The 21357-nt window shown below is 50.2% G+C and overlaps 9 protein-coding genes across 9 annotated transcripts; 4 read left to right on the top strand and 5 right to left on the bottom strand.

The window, feature by feature from the left end:
- Positions 1-80: 80 nt before the first annotated feature.
- On the bottom strand, positions 81-3358 carry PENARI_c001G05470 (putative NRPS-like enzyme; the record flags this gene model as incomplete). Its single annotated transcript, XM_022626562.1, has 4 exons — positions 81-467; positions 553-2705; positions 2756-3026; positions 3083-3358. 4 exons carry the CDS (start codon positions 3356-3358, stop codon positions 81-83), a joined length of 3087 nt encoding a protein of 1028 aa, XP_022493941.1.
- A 1939-nt stretch (positions 3359-5297) lies between these two features.
- On the top strand, positions 5298-5898 carry PENARI_c001G05846 (uncharacterized protein; the record flags this gene model as incomplete). Its single annotated transcript, XM_022626600.1, has 3 exons — positions 5298-5610; positions 5662-5704; positions 5775-5898. 3 exons carry the CDS (start codon positions 5298-5300, stop codon positions 5896-5898), a joined length of 480 nt encoding a protein of 159 aa, XP_022493680.1.
- Positions 5899-6411: 513 nt separating this feature from the next.
- PENARI_c001G11115 (M20 family metallopeptidase) lies at positions 6412-7737 on the top strand (the record flags this gene model as incomplete). The annotated part of the gene is made up of 1 exon (XM_022627002.1): positions 6412-7737. The coding sequence occupies one exon, from the start codon at positions 6412-6414 to the stop codon at positions 7735-7737; it is 1326 nt and encodes a 441-aa protein (XP_022493874.1).
- A 322-nt stretch (positions 7738-8059) lies between these two features.
- PENARI_c001G11989 (glycoside hydrolase family 47 protein) lies at positions 8060-10219 on the bottom strand (the record flags this gene model as incomplete). The annotated part of the gene is made up of 3 exons (XM_022627077.1): positions 8060-9018; positions 9068-9712; positions 9766-10219. 3 exons carry the CDS (start codon positions 10217-10219, stop codon positions 8060-8062), a joined length of 2058 nt encoding a protein of 685 aa, XP_022493903.1.
- Positions 10220-11009: 790 nt separating this feature from the next.
- Positions 11010-12357, bottom strand: rpt4 (proteasome regulatory particle base subunit RPT4; the record flags this gene model as incomplete). The annotated part of the gene is made up of 4 exons (XM_022626120.1): positions 11010-11130; positions 11194-11650; positions 11701-12087; positions 12150-12357. The coding sequence occupies 4 exons, from the start codon at positions 12355-12357 to the stop codon at positions 11010-11012; spliced, it is 1173 nt and encodes a 390-aa protein (XP_022493749.1).
- A 1147-nt stretch (positions 12358-13504) lies between these two features.
- On the top strand, positions 13505-15003 carry aspf22 (enolase acuN; the record flags this gene model as incomplete). The annotated part of the gene is made up of 4 exons (XM_022626421.1): positions 13505-13628; positions 13697-13753; positions 13816-14155; positions 14208-15003. The coding sequence occupies 4 exons, from the start codon at positions 13505-13507 to the stop codon at positions 15001-15003; spliced, it is 1317 nt and encodes a 438-aa protein (XP_022493683.1).
- Positions 15004-15372: 369 nt separating this feature from the next.
- On the top strand, positions 15373-16297 carry PENARI_c001G00852 (eukaryotic translation initiation factor 3 subunit J; the record flags this gene model as incomplete). The annotated part of the gene is made up of 3 exons (XM_022626189.1): positions 15373-15391; positions 15451-15524; positions 15599-16297. The coding sequence occupies 3 exons, from the start codon at positions 15373-15375 to the stop codon at positions 16295-16297; spliced, it is 792 nt and encodes a 263-aa protein (XP_022493675.1).
- A 267-nt stretch (positions 16298-16564) lies between these two features.
- On the bottom strand, positions 16565-17053 carry PENARI_c001G07496 (uncharacterized protein; the record flags this gene model as incomplete). The annotated part of the gene is made up of 1 exon (XM_022626722.1): positions 16565-17053. The coding sequence occupies one exon, from the start codon at positions 17051-17053 to the stop codon at positions 16565-16567; it is 489 nt and encodes a 162-aa protein (XP_022493501.1).
- A 2304-nt stretch (positions 17054-19357) lies between these two features.
- On the bottom strand, positions 19358-20701 carry PENARI_c001G01856 (14-3-3 adaptor artA-like protein; the record flags this gene model as incomplete). The annotated part of the gene is made up of 8 exons (XM_022626260.1): positions 19358-19732; positions 19806-19893; positions 19952-20226; positions 20291-20302; positions 20362-20381; positions 20445-20491; positions 20550-20557; positions 20690-20701. The coding sequence occupies 8 exons, from the start codon at positions 20699-20701 to the stop codon at positions 19358-19360; spliced, it is 837 nt and encodes a 278-aa protein (XP_022493610.1).
- Between the last annotated feature and the right edge of the window lie 656 nt (positions 20702-21357).

Below are 21357 nucleotides of genomic sequence, written 5' to 3'. Positions count from 1 at the left end.
AAACCTAATCGTGGATGAGGTAAGCAGGCCAGAATCGGGGTCTATTATTGGACTCCATATAGCGTATATGAATATATAGATTAGAACTGCCACTGTTGCAGCCAGTTTTGCATCAGCGTGGCTGAGATTGGTCCCAAGGACCGCATGCTACGACTGGCGTCCCTTGCCCGCCGGACATCCAATGGCACAGACATGCCCCCCTCCTCTTGAAGCCCGTGGTAGAAACTCAATAGCTTGAGCGCGGGTTTGGAAGCGAGGTCCGCGCTGCTGGGATTGGGAATGCTTTCGAGGTCGGCAACCCACGCGGCAAAATCAACTGGCTCGACCGGATATTGCGCCTGGATGGCGGGGATCAGCGATGACCATGGCGCTGCCTCCGGGTTGGTGAGGTGAAACACGGCCCAGGGCTGCTCGGACGATTGATGACGTGTGTTGACGATCTCCACCATAATCGCGGATAGGGTATCCTATTTCAAGAGTGATCAGCTTGAGTTCTTCTCTGTCAGGGCATTTCGGCTCCTTCGGCTTGTTTGGGGTTTAGACAAATCTTACCACCGGTACCCAATCAACTGGCATTGATCCTAAGCGGTTTGGGATTTTACCCATCGCTTTTGACGTCGCGATGATCGTTGGCAGCCATTCATGCGGATTCCATTGTCCGCTTCGGGTGGTTGGTCCTGCGATCTGTCCAACCCGATACACCGTCGTAGGGACACCTGATCGGCGTGATGCTTCGAGACAGATGCGCTCCGCGACGTGCTTGGACTCGCCGTAACCCTGGGGGAGAACGACGTTGCTTTCCATGGGCTCTTCGGGAATCGATGGTCCCATCTCGGGTGTCCAGTTACCAACCGTACTTATAGAAGAGACGAAGTGAAGGTGGGCATTGTGGCGACTGCTTAGGCTGAAGTCGACGAACCGTCGCACACCTTGGATGTGAGTGTCTTCGAAGGAATCAACGGTGTAGTTAAAGTCGACTTTCCACGCGTTGTGGATGATGGTGTCGACTGAGTCGAGGAGTGCTTGGTATTTGACCTCATCTAGGCCAAAGCGTTCTGCTCCGAATGATACTTGCAGGAACTCGACCTTGTTCCAGTTGTCCAAGGGTAGGCGCTTCTCTTCGAAGCCCTTCCGCTGTCGTGATTCGGCATCTGAGCGATTGAGACAGTAGACCTTGGAAATAGACTCGCTGCTCAATAGACAATGAAGTAGATAGTTTCCCAGTGAGCCAGTGGAGCCAGTCAAAATCACAGTGGTGGGCGATTGCAATTCATTGTGACGGACTTTCTGGACTGGGAGGTCGGACGTATACTTTGCCACCAAGTTATGAATCTTCTCTTCGCGTGGGATTTCAGCGTGGGATTTGCCTTCCAGCATGGCCACCACGACTCTAGACAATTGATCAATTGTTGCGTTGGCATAGATGGTCTGAGCAGTGATGACTGCTTTCAATTCTGGGCGCAAGTCAATGGCCTTCTGCAGCATTCGAGAGACCTGGATGGTCATTAAAGAATCAAGGCCAGCACCGAAAAAGTTCTGAGTACTGAGTATCTCCTTCTCCAAAACACACGCAATGGTCTGCTGAATATACTTCGTGACACTTTCTGTGTCTAAATTTTCCGGAAGATCTTGGACAAACTCATCGTCCAAGCTCTGAGCATACATCGCATCAATCTCCTCTTCAAAGTCCCGAAGAACAGCCCGACGCTGCACAGTACCCTTCGGCGTCTTCTTGAAGGGCTTCGTCTTGGAAGCAATCCCGATTCTGTTCTTCATGACCCGCCCATGGGCAGCAATGTTTTGATTAGCCACATGCACCGTGGGCCAGATCTGCTCGATAAAGAGCTTGTTTTCCATGTCTGGCACATCATGGTTCAGCTCAATGAGCAACCCAGCCTGGAATCGGGATTGACCGACCACCACCGCAGACCCAACTAACGGATGACCCTCAATGATAGTCTCCATTCCAACGGGGTTGAACTTCTCTCCGTTGCTCAACACAATCACATCATCCTTTCGCCCGTGGAACTTCCAGAGACGCGGGTTTGTCGGGTGTCGGGTGTACAGATCGTTGGTATGATAGGAACAGATGTCGGGGTAGGTATGGAAGATGCCCTTGAAGTCGCGAGCATCCGGCTGTCGAGGAATGACCATCTCAAACATTCCCTCGCCGATATCTTGCATGTCGACACCGTATGCTTCGTTCCATTCAAAGTAGCCCCAATCAGCTGGGTCTTCTGGTACCATCGACGCGATCCAGCCAATCTCGCTGGTCCCGATCACGGACACAACTCTAGTGCACTGGCGGAGCCGGTCTCCGACGTCTGGTGCAAGTGGTGCGCCTCCAAAAAGAACGAATTTGAGATTTTTCAGACAGGCCTGTGCGTTGTCAGAATAGCTCATATCCTCTAAAACGGAAGGTGGACACATTGCTGCTGTTGGACGGCCGACTCGCATGAGCTCTACCATATGCTCGACGGAGAGTGGCTTCTCTGGGCCGATCAGGACAGGAACATCAAACCAGACGGCGAAAATCAAGGCCATAAGTCCCATTAGGTGGAATAGGGGTGTCGTGCTTAGCATTAGGTCCTCTTGGTCCAAATGGAAAAATGGAGCTGGCAGGCGGCCTGTTGGCCATTGAAGCTTAGAGAGCGAATCAATGGTCATAAAGAAGCCATTGGTGAGGTACACTGGCTTGGGCATGCCTATGGAAGTTAGCGTTGCACGGCGCAATTTCATACTTTCATAGACCTACCTGTTGTTCCTGAGCTGTGAATGATGCACGTTGTATTATTTTCAGCATCGGCGTATGACCTGTTATATGGGTAATGATGCAGTCCACGCTCATCATTGAGAACGACCTTGAGAGCGGGAACCTGGAAAATCTCCAAGGCTGTCGAAGAGAGCACCTGGATCTCAAGAGTTCTTACTTGTCGCTCCTCGCTGAAGAAGAGTTTCGTGCAGCTCGTCGCTTTCAGTAGATGGAGATGAGCTTCGTCCGAGTTCCTAGTCGAAGGCAAGAAAGCCTGTGAAAATAGGTTAGCAAGTCTCCATATCAACACCTTGGCGACCTAGTTCTTACCAGGTATCCCGTCTTCTGACAGGCAAGCATGAAGATGAAATAGCGCACATCATTACTCCCCATGTATGCCAATGTCTCGGGGAATTGTGCTGGTCCAATATTCTCTTCAATCCACCAACACATGCCGTTTACAGCCTGTGCCAGGTCGTTCATCGAAAGGCTACGGAAGCCGTAGCTAACTTCCGCACCTTTTGGGATGACTGCGAACACATTGCTAGGATTGTGCTTTGCACGGTCATCCACCGTTGTCGCTAGAAGTCTCTTTTGCTGGGTCATGGTTTAAATAGTTGAATTAAAGGTAAATAAGTCGGATAAACAATGCAGTGGAAAATAAGATGGTGTTCCGATGGACTATCCACGGTGGAAATATCCATTTATATAGTTCTGAGAAGAATAACTTGATCCAATATTCAGACCAAACTATCTACCATTGGAAATATCCCCTTGAACAGCCGATTTGCCGCTCACCATGGTTGTCTCCAGTACGTGTGTTGCATACGTAGATCATTTCTCAACATAGGCCCACAGTACCCGTTATCCATGGTCCGAGCATCCCTATGCTTGATTCTGCCTTCACAAGAACCCCTCCCGGCATATTGGTGCCGAGCGTTTTTTTTTGACAGGGGTTAGAAGCTTGTCTTTTTGTGTACGGCGTGACGTTCATTATCCATGGAGGATATGCATGCTTCATTTGGAGCCTAGCAGGCACATACTGTACATAACTGTCAAAGAATGATAGCATATCAAATAATATGGGGGGGAAATTCGAGAGTCATATTACGCTGCTTTCTTGAATTGCTGAAGTATGGATCTAGTGGCGTTGCACTAGTAAAGCCATTATTTTTGCAAGATTTGTCTAGTAAAGTAGTGTATGTGGATAGCGTAGAGACTCTATTCTTGAATTATTGTGTCCGAGAACTAATTCGGACTAACGGATTGCTGTCTCGGAGTTACTGCTTTGGTATGTTCTGCTTATGTTTAGCCTAAAACGACACCGCCAGGCTATATTGTATTATACATGCCACATGCTCTCTATGAATTCTCATATAATTAGGGAATTGATACTACCACCCCCCTTTGGATGCTACCAAAACCTTCCCCCCCCCCTTCCCTTGCCTGGATTCTCAGGCCAGTATTGACCGTCTTCCTCACCGCTTTCATCCTCGGACTTTCATTTCTTAGCTACCACTTCCCTATGTGTATATCAACACCTTAGGTACCTGCAATTGGTATGTATACGCCTAGCAAAAATAAGTCACTTCTGTAATATACTTCTGTAATATAGTAGTACTCTATTAGACTGCCAAAATAACTGTTGTTTACACCTTCAAATCTCGCATTTCATTTTCTTTTACAATACTATCTTAGGAAGGTGACCGTGGCCGTGGACGCGGCCGAGGACGTGGAAGAGGACGTGGAGGACGCAACAGGCATCGCAGGGAGATAACAGGGTGGGAATAGCTTCATCTACGGCCTAGGAAGCGCATACGGCATCGCGGCGAGCATTCCTCCTACATCTTAGGGGTCGGGAATAGCTTCTTGGGCATCTTAGGGCGAGGATTCTTGGTCTGATCGCTTCAGGGCGCGTCGGGGAGCTCCATAAATGGCTGATCCAAGGCAAATTACTCAATTTCTTCACTATTCTATCTCTGAGAATTTTAACGAAAAATGGGTGCTGGCCGCTGGATAGGTCAATTCCTTCATTTCTGCAGAGTTTCTGAAAATATCGTCTATTTCCTATTTAGGACCAGTGCCATGTAGTTGGCATGGTAGGTGGTAGAGTACGAAGGGACTTCATTTAATTAGGGGGCTACATAGTAAAATGTAAGTACCTCAAGTTTGTGTTAGAAGCATGGTCGGTGGTGGCAGAAATATGTCCGGCAGAAAAAGTCTTGGCCTCAGAATCCAGGCAGGGTGTTGGTAACTAGTAACAATCCCCTATAATTATTATTGAGGCATTACCTCAACTCGCACTTGTTCAGGTTGGTTTTAATGGTATCGTGCTATAATGTGAATTTCTGCAGCCTACGTACTATTGTGGGTAACTGTTAAGTCTAAAGCCCACCATGTAGCTAGGGCAAACCAGGCAACGCATGGCGACTAAGTAACCCCAACCCCATGACCTCTCACCCAATCATCCGCAATTAAACCTTACCCTGCTCGCAATTCCCTCCCCTCACTACACCGCCCTCGCTACACCGCCCTCGCCGCCGATATGTCTTCCGGATACAACGTTATTCACTTCGCTCACGCAGAGAATGTTCGAATCAGGATCCCTGAAGATGGCATGGCTGTTCCAATGAACTACTACTTTGGTAGCATTGGTTGCCTTATGCTTGACACCAATATTAACCCTGGATCGATTAATATTTTCGCTGGAAACATCAGAATAATCCACAACTGGGCCGAAACTGGCATAGGTGCGATCACGGTCTCGGCTGAAAACATTGAAATAGTCTTTCACTACTACCACACTGGGTCTCAAGCTGTCAGTATTGATGCCGCCAACATTGACATGATCTACAATCGTTCGTGAGGGCTACACCCAGAGCTGGAGAGCGGCCTACGCACCTTTAAAGATGTTAGGTCCACAGCCTCGCTTTTCCTGCATGAAACCTGCAGGTACGTCTATATCTCCCGCATATATAGGTAGTTGTTACTAACCTTGGGACGAGTTACACCTCTAGATCAGTTGCACGGATACGACTGAAGTGCCGGGTCTTCTTGCCCGATTTGTTGATTCACACAAGGCCCTGGAGAGAATTGTCGAGCCAACCATGGAAAGGAACACACTGTACGAGCTGAATACCCTGTGATGTCGTGTCTCGTGCCTTTTCTTGGCTTCCGCTGGATTGAAGATACGTGGACGAGAATGGATAGTGATACTGAATCATTGTGATTCCAATCACTGAAGATAATTTCTGAGCTCTCGACAACCAAATTGAAGCCTCAAAGGCCCTTAAGTACGCCCGGAGATCATATGAATAGCGTAGATTCCATGATTTACCCAGCCCATCCACTCTAGCAAGTTGATGTGAATAGCTTCACTTGTTGACAAAAGGATCTGCTTTATCTCTACAACACTCCTAATCCTGTCCAATCGGGATCACTGGAAATCGCCTCATATCTATTTATTTTGACGTAGTGTAACCATCTCCTATTCACGTGACCTATACTATCTATCGGGAGTTTCCGTCATCGGACTCCAACCTCCTGCAAGGCTCCACGAACCTGCTTCCTTTGATTTTCTGGAGTTGATGCTGTAAAATTGCAGCTGCCACTGAACTGATCACCCTTAGATTGACACCTATTCGTCTTGTTGACTCTCAATGAAGTTCTCTTCATACCTTGCAGCCGCGGCTGCTATCACAGGCGTGAAGGCTTCTCCGCACCCCGCACCTGCGCAACAGGAACCCCTAGGAGCACCATCCACGCCGTCACAGCCAATCTACAGCCAGACCGGCGCAGAAGATATAATCAAAAACTCACCTCTACTATCATTCCACCGAGACTTGGTCGAGATTGAGTCAATCTCTGGCAACGAGCACGATGTGGGCCTCTTCGTCGCAAAGTTCCTAGAGGCCCGGAACTTCACTGTCGTGAAGCAGGAGGTGCCTCCGCTGAAGGGCCATGAAAGCCCAAAGACAAGATACAACATCTACGCCTATCCTGACTCGCATTCGGAGCCTCCCGCCATCCTTCTCACGAGTCATATCGATACTGTCCCGCCTTTCATCCCCTACTCGGTACATCGCCCTCAATCCGATGAATCCGGCAGCTTTGACTCTGAAAATCTCGTCCTGGCTGGCCGCGGTACCGTTGATGCTAAGGGCAGCGTTGCAGCGCAGATATTCGCTACGCTTGAAACGCTGAACGAACAACCCAACGCAAAGCTGGGCCTTCTCTTCGTCGTCGGCGAGGAAGTCGGCGGTGATGGAATGAAGGTCTTCTCCGACTCGGAATACAACAGAGACAGCGCCTACCACACCCTTGTCTTTGGTGAACCCACCGAAGCAGCCCTGGTCTCCGGCCACAAGGGCATGCTCGGCTTCGAGGTCTTCGCTCACGGCTCCGCCGCGCACTCCGGCTACCCATGGCTTGGCCGCAGTGCCGTCTCAGCAATCCTACCCGCGCTGTCTCGCGTCGATCAGCTAGGAAGCATCCCTACAAAGGAGGGCGGTCTTCCATCTTCCCCAAAGTACGGAAACACGACGCTGAACGTTGGTGTTGTCCGCGCTGGTGTTGCGACTAACGTCGTTCCCGCTGAGGCCTACGCTGATGTCTCCGTCCGTCTTGCTGCTGGTACACCCGACGAAGCCCGTGAGATTATCAAGCGCGCTGTTGAAGATGCCTCCCATGATGTGGATGCGGAGGTTGTTGTGGACTTCGGCTCGCATGGCGAGTCTTATGAGCCTCAGGATCTTGATGTGGACGTTGAGGGCTTTGATGTCACTACCGTAAACTATGGTACCGATGTTCCGAATCTGTCTGTTCGGTCTGGCGTTAAGCGCTACCTTTATGGCCCTGGCAGTATCTTCGTTGCTCATGGTGACCATGAGGCCCTGAGCGTGCGCCAAATTAAGGACGCCGTTGGTGGATTCAAGAAGCTGATCCAGGCTGCTTTGGATAGAGAGGAGCAAGGCCTTGCCATATAATTGGTCATTTGCTTTTGCATAGCTTGGATACGACAGCCGGGGAAGCATTATTTCGGGTGATTACTTTATTTTAGCTACTTCGCATATATTGCCCTGAGACCCTGATCAATTTCCTACAAAAGCGAACTTGGAAAGCAAGGCTCTAGTATCAAAAGCTCAAGCCACCAATCTTATATATTGCGCTTTGAAAGTAAAGTTGGTCATGTACAAAAGTTGGTATACATAATCTGGTTCTCCAGATCCCAAACAAGGCATAGAAACAAAGTGCTGTACAAACATATAACGGACATAAAAGACATGTCTCGTCAAAAACATCTCAAATCTACTGCCTCGGCTTCCTCTCCCACCCCGTCTTGAGATCGCCACTAGGCTTAAAACGCGGGAACGGATGAGCCTCGGTATTGAAGACATGGTCCTCAAGCGAGATAAAATCACGGTCCGAGAACAGAAGGTAGAAGTACTTAAGTGTCTCTGCCATCCAGAAGCTCTCCATATTATCACGCCTGTAGGGTGGGATGGCATCCGCATTGCCGAGCGAGGTAAAGCCCTTAATGCGGAAAATGGGTTCTTTGTTGGTTGGGGTTGGAATGCGAGAGACGCTCTTTTTCTCTACCACGGCTGTGTGCTTGACGAAAGACTTGAAAATCTCCCAGCCCCACTGGCGGTACATGTCGTCGCCGGTGATGCGGTACATGTAGAAAAGGGACTCGATCGTTTCCGGGCGTTGTAGGTTGTGGCGGTCGTTTCGGTGAATTTCGATGTCTTCGCGCCATGACTCCGAGCCATCGTTTTGCGTCTCCAGGGACTTAGAAATGCCTTTCAGTGCTTCGGGCTTTGATCCTTGTTTCGGGTTTGTGGCCAAGGCTGGGTACTTGTCTCCCATCATTACAGGTTCGGAGTCTAGCGTGAAGTAAGAGATCTCGGAGGCGAGTCCTGTTGCTGTTCTTTTGTGCATTGCCCAGCAGGTCTTCATCAACTCGCGTGACATGAGGATCTCCTCTTCGCGTTGTTGAGACCAGTCCGAGGACTTTCTTGCCTCGGATAGTGACCGACCTCCTGTAGCGCCAAGCGCAATTGTTCCCGGCATGAAGCAGACCAAGTGGTCCATTCGGGGTAGGAGTTCCTTCTCCAAGCCCTGAGGCCGTTCGCCGATGACCATGAGTTGTGCATTCTTGGTGAATGTGACCAGATGCTTGCGGATGCCTTTTAGGGCCTCATCCCACATCTCTTTGTAGATAGGTTCCTGTTGTGAGGTCTGCAGGTATTGCTTGATGAGGTATTCTGGAGGGGTCAGCTTAAATCCAGCCGTCTCCAAACATTTTAAACATACCATAGTACGAGTCCGCTTTACTACCGAGACTAATACTGTCTCCCTTGAACGACCCACTATCCGGGTGAATAGTACTTCGAACAAGGCCATCCTGGGGTAGTTGATAGTCAACCAACTTCATGACATTCTCCACTATCTTCCAATACTCTGCCTCCCCAGTCAACTTGGCCAGATACTTGAATTCAAGCTGCACTGATCCAGCCTCAGAGATAGATGTGGCTCCTTCATCAAAGTGAACCGGGACACCCGCTGATGTGTTAAGGTTGACATTCGACCATGGGATGCCACTCGGAGACTCAAAAGCCCCGAGCAGTCTGTCGGCAAGGTCGGCAGCCTTTTCAATGTACAGGTCTTCACCCGCAGCACCGACATCGTCGTCGTTCAGCGGTGCCAAATCGGGAAATTGGGTTGAGAGATAGTGCGCGGACAGCAAACCGCCCAGCATGCGAATACTCGTCTCGAACGTGTTCACATCCCGATCTTGGTCATACCGCAGCGACGTCGAGATCCATTGTCTGGCTCGGTGAACCTTGGAGGTCAGGTTCATGATCATCAGGGTGTCCAACGAGTCGACAATCATCCAGCCTAACCCGCCACTAGTAACTTCCTGGTTGACATTTGACACGGGACGATACTGGTCGTAGCCTATGCAAAATATCAGCTCTGCATCCAACACATAAAGCCACATCGCAACTTACCCCATGCGTTCTTCTCATAACCCTCCCAACTAACAATGAAAGCGTCCCGCACTTTCTCTCGCCTCTCAGCCCAGTCAGATGTATCCGAAGAAGCCTTCTCATCTTCCAAAGTCTGAGCCCACCTCCAAAGTTCCACCCCCTTATCGTTTGATCGGGACCCTGTCCATGACGGGAGATAGAAGTTATAGTATAGCAAAAATACCAGACTGCACACTCCTAGAAGGGCAAAGAACGGCCTCCATCGTCTCCGGGGACCTGTGCGCCGTGGTTGGAAGTAGGGCTTGTCTTTGTATAACGGTAGCGTGCGGTCTTTTTCGAAATAGCCGTTCACTTTGTTGGATAGGGGGATCGGTTGGTTGGACAGCCCGTAGCCACGAAGGCCGTTGCGGGAGTTCTGATAGAAGCTGTCTTGTTGCGCTGGCGCGAACGGACTGCGCGATGGTTGGTATGCCATTGTTCCTTCTGGGAAAGCTTCTGGCTTCGCGAATGTCTGCCGGGGTTGCTATTATCGATCGCGACACATAGGGGTGGAATAACGGTTCGGTGTTACTGAGATCCCGCTTTGGTTGAAATCGAGGAGGTAGGTTTTGGTATTTCAGGTAGGAGTTCTAGTTAGCTGTTCAACAGCAGTCAGTCAGTTTGATTTCTTCCAGAAGGAACCCCTCGTCGTAGAATGTGACATACCGATGTGCCTATTCATTCACAAATACCGTTCTTGTGTCGTAGTCTTGGTCGGAATGCTCATCTAGACACTATTCCACAAGGCAAATGTGGCCCTGATCCAGATGCGTATGGTGGGTAGTCCGTAAACAATTTCTCTGCGGAGATGCGGAGGCGCGGAGACTGTTCCGCGTGTTTCTCAGTTGCCAAGTCCAAGATTTGAAGCCAAGTATCCAGGGGCAACTTCGATGTTAGTTTCAACTGGAATTCGCGCGCCTAACGAAGACGATTGAGAACGTGGCAAGGTTGAAGGAAGCTGGGGAAGTGGAGAGCCAACATCAGGAGTCCGCAAATCATCTCTTTGCACGCGTAACCAGTTCCAGAAGTAATGGAGGCATATGATAATTTGTACAATGAAGATTCCACCCCAATACAGGAATTATATTCTAATTTGGACCCTACTGAGCAAAACTTGCGATCTACGCAACAAGTTGGAGCAGCAAGATAGTTAAATGCATAGTATTAGCGCTTCATGAGAAAGATCTAAACCATGCACTAAGGCCACTAGCCCAAGATAGTTACAATTACAGCTTCTGGTACTCAAGCTTGCCCTCCAGCTTCTTCGCCTCTGCGACCTTCCGTACAGCCTTGTTGAAGTCATCCTGGTTGATGGCGTCGCGGTAATCCTTGATCGCGAACAAACCCCTATAATATGTTAGTTCGCCATTCATAGTATTCTTTGTGGCTAGGGGACCGTATTGCACTTACGCTTCGGTAACAACATTTCGAAGATCAGCACCGTTAAGACCGTCACTCATCTTGACCACACTCTCAAAGTCGATATCACCCTCCTGCTGAACCGTGCTCGTGTGGATCTTCAAGATCTCCAGACGGCCGACCTCATTAGGAAGAGGAATCTCAATCTTTCGGTCCAGACGACCAGCACGCAACAGAGCGGGGTCCAGTGTGTCGGGTCGGTTGGTTGCCATGATGATCTTCGTCTTTCCTAGGTAGTCGAAACCATCCAGCTGGTTCAGCAACTCCATCAGCGTCCGCTGAATTTCTCGATCTGCTGAGGTACCCTCCGAAAATCTTCGTCCACCAATGGCGTCAATCTCGTCCATGAAGATGATACAGGGTTCGTGTTCCTTGGCGTATCCGAACATTTCTCGGATCAGTCGAGCGGATTCACCGATATACTTATCAACGATAGCCGATGAGACCACTGGACATGATCAGTGATTTGCAAACAGAAAATTATAGGTCCAAACATACCCTTCAAGAAGTTGGTTTCGATCGAGCTGGCCACTGCTCGTGCAAGCAGCGTCTTACCAGTACCCGGAGGACCATAGAGCAAGACACCCTTTGGAGGCTTGATACCAACTCTTTGGAAGAGCTCTGGGTTCTTCAAGGGCAGTTCAATGACCTCTCGAAGCTCTCTGATCTGGTCGTTGAGACCACCAATACCGGCAAAGTTGACTGACCCGGGATCCTCCAGAGACATGTTGTACACCAAAGGATCAACCTCACGAGGTAACATCCGCATGATGGTGAGTGTTGTCATATCCAAGGCCACACGTGTGCCTTGCTTCATCTTGGCCTTATCCACCTTTGACCGACAACCGACGACATATCGAGGCCCGGACGACGCCTTGACGATGACTATAGATTGGTCAGTCGCCCGAAACAAGCCCAAGATGAATAAGAATGGGGATGATACTCACATCGCTCTTCATCAAGCTGCTTCAACACCTCGCCGATGATCTGACCCACACTTTGTAGCGCCTTGATGTTCTCCTCGGAGATATCAAACTCCCGCTGGAGATCCTTGATGCCCAATCGGAGAGTTTTGAGCTTAGTTTCCCACTCTCGTAGCTCGAGCAAGCTCTTTTTATAGTCCTCGAGCGACTGGTCGCGCTCCGGGTCGCTCATGATGAAGGACGGTCGAACGACGGGTTCACCGAGTGTAAAGGGATAGATAGACAAGCCGAGTCGAGAGTGCAATCTAAAGAGGCAGGGTTCTGGAGGATCGTGGATGCAGAATGGATGGATCTGAATGAAAGGTAGCACCTTGCCCGGGGAGCTTCCAGCGCAGCGCAGCGATGAGCCAAACAGGGTCACCTGACTTTATTATGTCATGTTCTTGGCATTTACAGACACCTGAGGCGATAAGGCCAGGTATCGAAGGCATTAAGGCACCCACATTGGAAGCAATAGATTACATAATACTTAGCTCATCGAAACCCGATGTGAACACCTCAAAAGTCAGGCCGCAATGAAGCTGTCTTCGTCAAATCCGAAAAATGGCAATGCTACGTAGGTGAACAAGTCAAGTTGCTTCGATTGGTCAAATATCATAATCAAAGGTACAGTAGTATTAGTGCAGTCTCATACAGTGGGCAACCTCCAGCTTCTACCAGGCTGAAGCACGGCCCAGGAGGGGCATGGAGGGGTGAATACACAAGCCTCCAGAGCACAGTACGTTAGCTTTCTCAAGGTTATCATATGCTCGGAAGAAGACTATGCCATCATAGCTCTTCCGTTTCTCGGAAGATCTCGTAGCTGAGAGTGCCGCATACGGTCGGATCAGCCAGCAAGAGCTGGAGAACAGCCGTGGAGCCCCACTGTCGCATTGGAAAGAATCGGAGGAGCAATGATCTTTTCCGGGGTTAATGGGGAATATATAAAAGACTCGGGTCCCTCCGTATAAATAATCTTCTTTTAGTTGAAGTTGTTTACTCTTTATACAGGTAAGTTGTGAACTATCATAAGTTGCAAGTTATATACCCCGCCATCACCCCTCCTCTCCCCTATACCTTCACCTCTACATTCCTCCAATCTTCTGGAAAGCCAAAGAATACCCAAAACTCCCCCGGTGATCGTAAGTAGGCAAACCGACATTGCCCCATCAACAAGTGGTTGAGCTCGCAAATCACGTCCTTCTCCATCCCGCCCAATCTGTTTCGGTCATCGGTGAACACCCCCCGCCGTTAGTCACACTGCTTTGCCATATATCTGCCCGGTTCCTGTTTCATTTTTCCTTTCTTTCAACTGACTGAATATCAGCCTGTCCTTCAAAATGCCTATCTCTAAGATCCACGCTCGCTCCGTGTACGACTCTCGCGGTAACCCCACCGTTGAGGTTGACGTTGTCACCGAGACTGGCCTCCACCGCGCCATTGTGCCCTCCGGTGCTTCCACTGGTATGTCCATCCTGAACTTTGGAAACGAGCATTGGAAATAGGACTGGAAAGCTAACACCTCTTTCCAGGTCAGCACGAGGCCGTTGAGCTCCGTGACGGTGACAAGGCCAAGTGGGGTGGTAAGGGTAAGTAAACCATCAGCTTTCAACTACATCCCGGGATTAGCCCTAACAAGTTCACTCTGAAGGTGTCCTCAAGGCCGTCAAGAACGTCAACGAGACCATTGGCCCCGCCATCATCAAGGAGAACATCGATGTCAAGGAACAGGCCAAGGTTGACGAGTTCCTGAACAAGCTCGATGGAACCGCCAACAAGGGTAACCTTGGTGCCAACGCCATTCTCGGTGTCTCCCTGGCCATCGCCAAGGCTGCCGCCGCTGAGAAGGGTGTTCCTCTCTACGCTCACATCTCCGACCTTGCCGGCACCAAGAAGCCCTACGTCCTCCCCGTCCCCTTCCAGAACGTCCTCAACGGTGGTTCCCACGCCGGTGGCCGTCTGGCCTTCCAGGAGTTCATGATCGTGCCCGAGTATGTTTCCCCGTACCGTACACCTTTGTGATCCCATGACTGACGAATGCAGCACTGCTCCTTCCTTCTCCGAGGCTCTCCGCCAGGGTGCTGAGGTCTACCAGAAGCTCAAGGCTCTCGCCAAGAAGAAGTACGGCCAGTCCGCCGGTAACGTCGGTGACGAGGGTGGTGTCGCTCCCGATATTCAGACCGCTGAGGAGGCTCTTGACCTCATCACCGAGTCCATTGAGCAGGCCGGCTACACTGGCCAGATTAAGATCGCCATGGACGTTGCCTCCAGCGAGTTCTACAAGACCGATGCCAAGAAGTACGATCTTGACTTCAAGAACCCCGACAGCGACCCCACCAAGTGGCTCACCTACGAGCAGCTTGCCGACCTCTACAAGTCCCTTGCTACCAAGTACCCCATTGTCAGCATTGAGGATCCCTTCGCCGAGGATGACTGGGAGGCCTGGAGCTACTTCTACAAGACCTCTGACTTCCAGATTGTTGGTGATGACCTGACTGTCACCAACCCCCTGCGCATCAAGAAGGCCATTGAGCTCAAGTCTTGCAACGCCCTCCTCCTCAAGGTCAACCAGATTGGTACCCTGACCGAGTCTATCCAGGCCGCCAAGGACTCCTACGCCGACGGCTGGGGTGTCATGGTCTCTCACCGTTCCGGTGAGACCGAGGATGTCACCATTGCTGACATCGCTGTTGGTCTCCGCTCCGGCCAGATCAAGACCGGTGCCCCTGCCCGTTCCGAGCGCCTGGCCAAGCTTAACCAGATTCTCCGTATCGAGGAGGAGCTTGGTTCCAACGCTGTCTACGCTGGCGAGAAGTTCCGCACTGCTGTTAACCTGTAAATGCGGTCTTTCAGCGTAGATCGGGCTTAGGCTCAAAACGATGGTTTGATGATTATGTCACAACCCATGATGATTATGATTTAATTAAGAATTTAAACGAAAATAAATTTCCATTTCAAAATCAAAATCAGACAAACAAATTGTATAGTAAAAGAAGTATACGATCGGCCCATCAGGCATCAAAGGCCCCGAGAGATCACGTGCACATACCACCTGGGGACGATAAGTGTGTCCCACATAAAATTTGCCCTCGCCCCTCCATCCTCTGCTGGGTCCGTTTGGCTTGTTACTTGGTCTTGCGTATAGCGCATTGCTTACTTTCGTTTTTCTCTGTCTTATCAGATTCAGACGCTTTTTCTATAGCCTAAAATGCCACCTTCCAAGTGGGGTATGTTCTTATCCTTCAGTAGCATCCCCCGCCACCGAGCCCTTGCTAATTTCCTGCAGATGAAGAGGAGAGCGACTCGCCTCCTCCCGTCGTTGCCCCGCGCCGCAGATTCGACGACGAAGAAGAGGAAGATGTAAGACAGCCTCGTAAAACCGTTTACCAAGGCGACATTCCCTTCGCGACAGGCACTAACACAACTCTGATTAGGTCCTCGACTCATGGGATGCCGGTGAAGACTCCGAGGTAGAGCGCGAGAAGGCCAAGAAGGCCGAAGAAGCCGCGGCCAAGGCCAAGGCCGCCGCCGCAGCAAACAAGAAGACCAAGGCCCAGCGGATAGAGGAACACCGGGAGCAGCGACGACAGGAGGCCGGCTCCAACGATGAGTCTGGCAGCGAGGATGAGGCGGACCGCCGCGCTCGTCTGCGCAGGACCGAGCAGGATGCCGATCTCGCCCACGCCGAGGATCTCTTCGGCTCCGTCGACACCAAGCGCAACAAGGGTGCCCCCAAGGCCATCGTCATCAGCGACCAGACCGACCCTACCAAGTCCATCGACCTGTCCTCCATGCCCCTGTTCAAGCCCACCACCAAGGACCAGTTCACTCGTCTGAGCGAAGCCCTCATTCCCCTCCTGACTCCTCACTCGAAGAACCCCCAGTACACCCTCTGGGCGCAGGACTTCACTCGCAAGCTTGTCAAGGAGTTGCCCAGCGCTGAGATCAAGAAGATTGCCAGTGCTCTGACCACCGCTAGCAACGAGAAGATGCGCGAGGAGCGCGCTGCCGACAAGGGCAACAAGAAGACCAAGGCTGCTAAGACTAAGATCTCGCTGAATGCTAGCCGTGGCCCTGTCGACAACACAAACTACGATGGTGATGACGGTCTCGCCGAAGATGACTTTATGTGATTATGGACTAGTCTCCGAATTGTTTCGCGCTTGCTTTCTGTTGGATTTGTTCGAAAATACGCATAAAGGGGTATATCTCTTTTCTCATTGCCCCGGCACTCAAAAGGTTGACCTTGCTTTTCATCCTAAACCTCACCATGTACACCCCCCAGACCCTACAATCTACAACATTCAACCCATAGAAGATTGAAATTTATCATCCAATTATTACATGACTCTGTATACAAGTCCATTGACCCAATCCGCATCCCGATCACTCAACCATTCCTACTTTGCAAATGCACGACTCCTAACAAGAGTCCTAATACACTGACTCTTATTCATCATACCAATCTGCTTAGCCTCCTGCTCAATCTCCCGAATTCCAATGCGCAGAGACACATACCCCTCATCATCAAGGGCAAACAGCGCCTCCAGCACCCAAACTACACAATTCAAGGTCTCCCGATATCGTGCCGAGTAAAGCGTCAAGGGTACAATCGCCAGTCTATCTGCCAGCGCAGCATGTAGAACTGGCGACACAGTCCCGATTTGGAGGGCTAGTATCAGTCGACCGAGAGTTGGGATTTCGTTTGTTGGCTCGCTTTTGTATTCCCAGGCTGTGGGACCGCCTTCGTTGATTATGTGAAAGATTGTGCCAGTTGTGGCTGTTTGGGCGAGATATAGTTCCCAGTGAAAGAGATATGTGTTTCCTCGATCAAGGAGGAGGATGTAGAGTGTGTTTGGTTCAAGTTTGAGGGGTTGTGGGAATGTCATTGTGGGATGTTTGGACCGCGGGTTGCTAAATGCTTTTGAATCTTGAATTTTTGTCTTGTGGAGAGATGAAGAAGAATGATTTGAGAGAACTACACTCTGGTTTATACACTTTTAGTTCCTCGTTTGCAGAAATAGTTACAGGTGTACTAACTTAGTACCTGTCGCCCCCTCATACCACATACTACACCGGGTCCACGTTCGACATAATCCGACAGCATGGCTTTTGGGTATACTATTAGCGATCAGACGAACCAGTCTTACAGGGAGCTTGCCAGGTGGAATCAAAACCCCGAATACAACTGGGTGCTTTTGGCTAACCTGCATCTGCACTTTAATGTATCTTGCTGCGCATTACAGCCGATATAGCCGAATCTAGCATAGACGGGGCTTTGCTGACTTTCTTGTCATGTGGTAGTCTCTAAGATCCACGACTATTCGCTTCGCTTGCATGGAGATCTGCAGCCAGAATTAGACCTGTCAACAGTATGGCGAGGGACTGTTTGGTACTTCATTTACTTCTTTGGTCCTAGCGTCCTTAGAGGTATCAAGGAACCTTTGATATATTATAGAGACGGAAGACGACTGATTTATCTTATATCTATTTATTCCATTTCACTTTATATCTTTTATCCTACTACTCCGTACCAAGTAGGTTTTCGGTAGACAACACTCGATATCGACGTCGAACTTGCATCCACCAACCCTTGCCAAGAACCAAGCAAACAAAATAGTTCCTATAAATCTGCTGATATGCCCCTGAAATGAGGCTCAACAAAGCAGGAGCAAGGCAGAAATCCAAAGTTACATGTACACATCACGAATGCTGGGACGATGTCCCTATCCCCGGCGTCTTCGGCCATCCCAAGTATTTTCTGACGTGCTTGACGCGCAACAGGAGCGGGAAAACGGTCTTGGAAGTGACGTCTCTGTCCAAAAATAGACACTATATATGCACTAGGGATGTTGCGTTTCGCCTATACATACCCTTCTTCTATGTTTGTCTTCTATCAATAGGATGTATTGGATGAGTAGGAACTCCAGTGGTAGGTAGATTTGGTATATGACTGATGATATTGCCAACAACTTGAGTCATATTCTCTTAGACCAGGAGTTCTTCCGATGCAACCTTATGATGGATATAGTTCTTATCGAACTTGGGCTTGCGTTGCTGTCTATACTCGCCTGTCGGATACATCCCCGAAGAACTCCATATAAACGATACTAAGACACTCCAACGACAACTTACACCGATGTCAAGAACAAGTGAATACAACCCTAACTGCAACAGGTTCCACACTAACCAATACCACAAAGTAGCTGTACAGCTATACACACCTCAGAAATAAAGCCAATCAACATCCCGCACCCATAACTAGGGCTACAATTCGCCAACCGTCCCGTTTTGCACCTCGTGGCGCTTCCCCGCTGCTATCGCTCTGCGGAGCAAGTTGCAGCATGCATACCGTCCCCCTGTTCAGTTGTCATACCTAGTAGCATCCAAGGTTGTGCGCGGCCCCTCCGTGGCGCTCGACCCGGACGACTTCGATTGGTCCCCTGGTTCGTGAGAAGAATGCGTACTCGGTGAGTCTGTTAAGGAAGGAGAGGATAGCGAATTTGGGTGTGTTGGAGCTTCATTTTCCTTGAGGGTGTCTTGTTCGGCCGTCGACGCCGACAAATCGCTTGTTCGATTCTGGGCCCCGAGGTGATGGGTTCTGCATTTTTGGCTCTTGATACATGGCTTTTTGGGTGGCGCTGCTTAGGGGTCTTCAACTGTGCGTGGGGTGTCTCACTTTGGAGGTTGAGGCCTTACCTGGCGAGTGGTGTGTTTATGGTGCGTCCCTGGGGTTCGAAGGCCCTCCAGATCGTAACCCATTGTAGATTGCATGTTTGCTATAGATTCTAGTCTGGCAGATGGCGGAATTGACAAGTCCGTGTCTTAACTACGGTACTCTACTACAACATGCTTCAAGGAATGTTAAGAGAGAAATCATTGGCTACGCAAACCCAATACAGGGTGCAACTTGGGTGAAGAGATCCGAGTGGAATTGGAAAATAAACACATTTAATCGTGCTGGAGTGGGAATAGGAGACAATAAAAGAGAGAGAACTTCCACTCAGCCCCTTTTCTTCGCTCGCGTCAACCGAATATCAAACTCCGCCGGCCGACCCACACGGTCCCCGAACACGTGCAAGATATCTGCCGGTCCAACCCAGCGTTGCAATGAAATCAAAGAAGCGACTTGCGTGACCACGTCCAGGGAAAATGCGAACGCCCACCCTAGCAATCGGCATACATAATGCTCCTTAAGCCTCAGCCTCCGTGGGCTTAGCCTCCTCGGGCTTCTCCTCAGCGGGAGCAGCGGCCTCAGTGGCAGCAGCGGCAGGAGCCTCCTCCTCAGGCTTGTCCTCCTTGGCACCCTCGCCCTCGTTGCCGTCAGATGAGGTCCAGAGGGTGAGGTTGTCGCGCAGCAGCTGCATGATCAGGGTGCTGTCGCGGTAGCTTTCCTCGGAGAGGGAGTCGAGCTCTGCAATAGCGTCATCGAAGGCCTGCTTGGCGAGGTGGCATGCACGATCCGGCGAGTTGAGAATCTCGTAGTAGAAGACGGAGAAGTTCAGGGCGAGACCCAGGCGGATGGGGTGAGTAGGGGTAAGTTCGGTTTGGGCAACATCGGTGGCATTCTATCGTGCGATTAGCCAGTGTCTAAGGAGAGAGCGATTGACTGTAACAAGCAAGGCAAGAGAGGGTAAATACCTTGTAAGCCTCGTGGGCAGCAGTGGCAGCACCCTTGCGCTTGGGGCCGGAAGCGAACTCAGCAAGGTAACGGTGGTAGTCACCCTTCCTGTTGACGAATTAGTTGGATTGTCTCAAAGTTTGATGATCGATTTGGGTTGACCCACATCTTGTAGTAGAAGACCTTCGACTCGCCAGTCTCGGCCTTGGGGATGAGAGCCTGGTCGAGGACGTCAAGGACATCCTGGCAGACCTGCTCAAGCTCGGTCTCAATCTTCTGGCGGTAATCACGGATGATGCCGACGTGCTCGTCGGAGCCCTTGTTCTCCTCCTTCTGCTCAATGGAGGAGATGATGCGCCAGGACGCACGGCGGGTGCCGACCACGTTCTTGTAGGCAACGGAAAGGAGGTTACGCTCATCAACAGTAAGCTCGCCGCCGATCTATATATATGTTAATGGTTTAAATTCAGGCGATCCGGAGGGTTATGGGGAAACCGTGTCATACGTTGGCGACTTCCTGTTGGGCGGTTAGCGTGGGTTCCCCGACAGTAAACAACACAAGAAGTTGCGACTAACCTTCATGTAGGTGACCATTTCTGTAAAGCAAAAAGTGACACGTCAGTGTACGCGTCCAACCTCGCCATCACGAGCCAACTTACCATCGTAGCGCTCGGCCTGCTCGCAGAGCCTCGCGAGGAACGTCTTGCTGGTGAGGGGTCAGCTATGTTGGGCAACAGGATAGGAGACGGCGATAGCGATCTTACTTCTCACGCTGCATTGTAGAGATGTTAGCCCAGTTCTCATCGACAGAAATTCCAGATGGGGGAGTTTAAGGGAATGTGGGATTGCGATGGCGGTGACAACGCAAGAGGGGCCGATGGAGGTGGGGGGAACAGCATCTTACCTCAGAACCCATAGTGAAAATCGAATGGAGTGTTGGAGTGGGAGACTTAAATAAGAGATAGGAGAACGCGAAATGCAGAAGGAGAAGATGGGTAAAGAGGACCAAGTGGGGGGGAGGAGATGGAGTCCAAAAGGTGAAGGGAGTTTGGGGGCATTTGAATCATAACAATAATACGCTGTTAGCTTGTACTAGGTACTTAGTGTCACGTAGTGTGACACTAGTTAGTGGAGGTACCCTGGTACTTGTGCTGAGACCCAGTATTGAGTTTACTGCTGATCCCCCCTACCCAGTAATTTATTTGGCGGGGAGAGGTATACATGACAGTACATGATACAATGCTGACTTACATGGAGACTGCCTCCATAGTTAACTACCAATGGACTTGAGGCAGAGATGTATAAGTTATATATGAATCTAGAATATGATATTTGTTTGGTGAATGTTGTCACAACCCAAGTACCTGGTACCAGATCCCGGTACTGTCACTGAGGATCAGCTGAAGCACATGACCACAATCCTGTCAGTTGTCTACCTAGATATCTTTGAGATATAAGCATCAACAGTATCTACATAGGTAGATAGTCAAATGAGTACATCACAAATGAGATAAGGTCTGGAGATGATGATGCAAGTACCTTTGGAACCTTCCAGACACTGTACCTGTATGA

This window comes from Penicillium arizonense (assembly GCF_001773325.1).
Source record: "Penicillium arizonense strain CBS 141311 chromosome Unknown PENARI_contig001, whole genome shotgun sequence".
In the NCBI taxonomy this organism is placed as follows: Eukaryota; Fungi; Ascomycota; class Eurotiomycetes; order Eurotiales; family Aspergillaceae; genus Penicillium; species Penicillium arizonense.
This window is presented reverse-complemented; position numbering and strand designations above follow the sequence as displayed.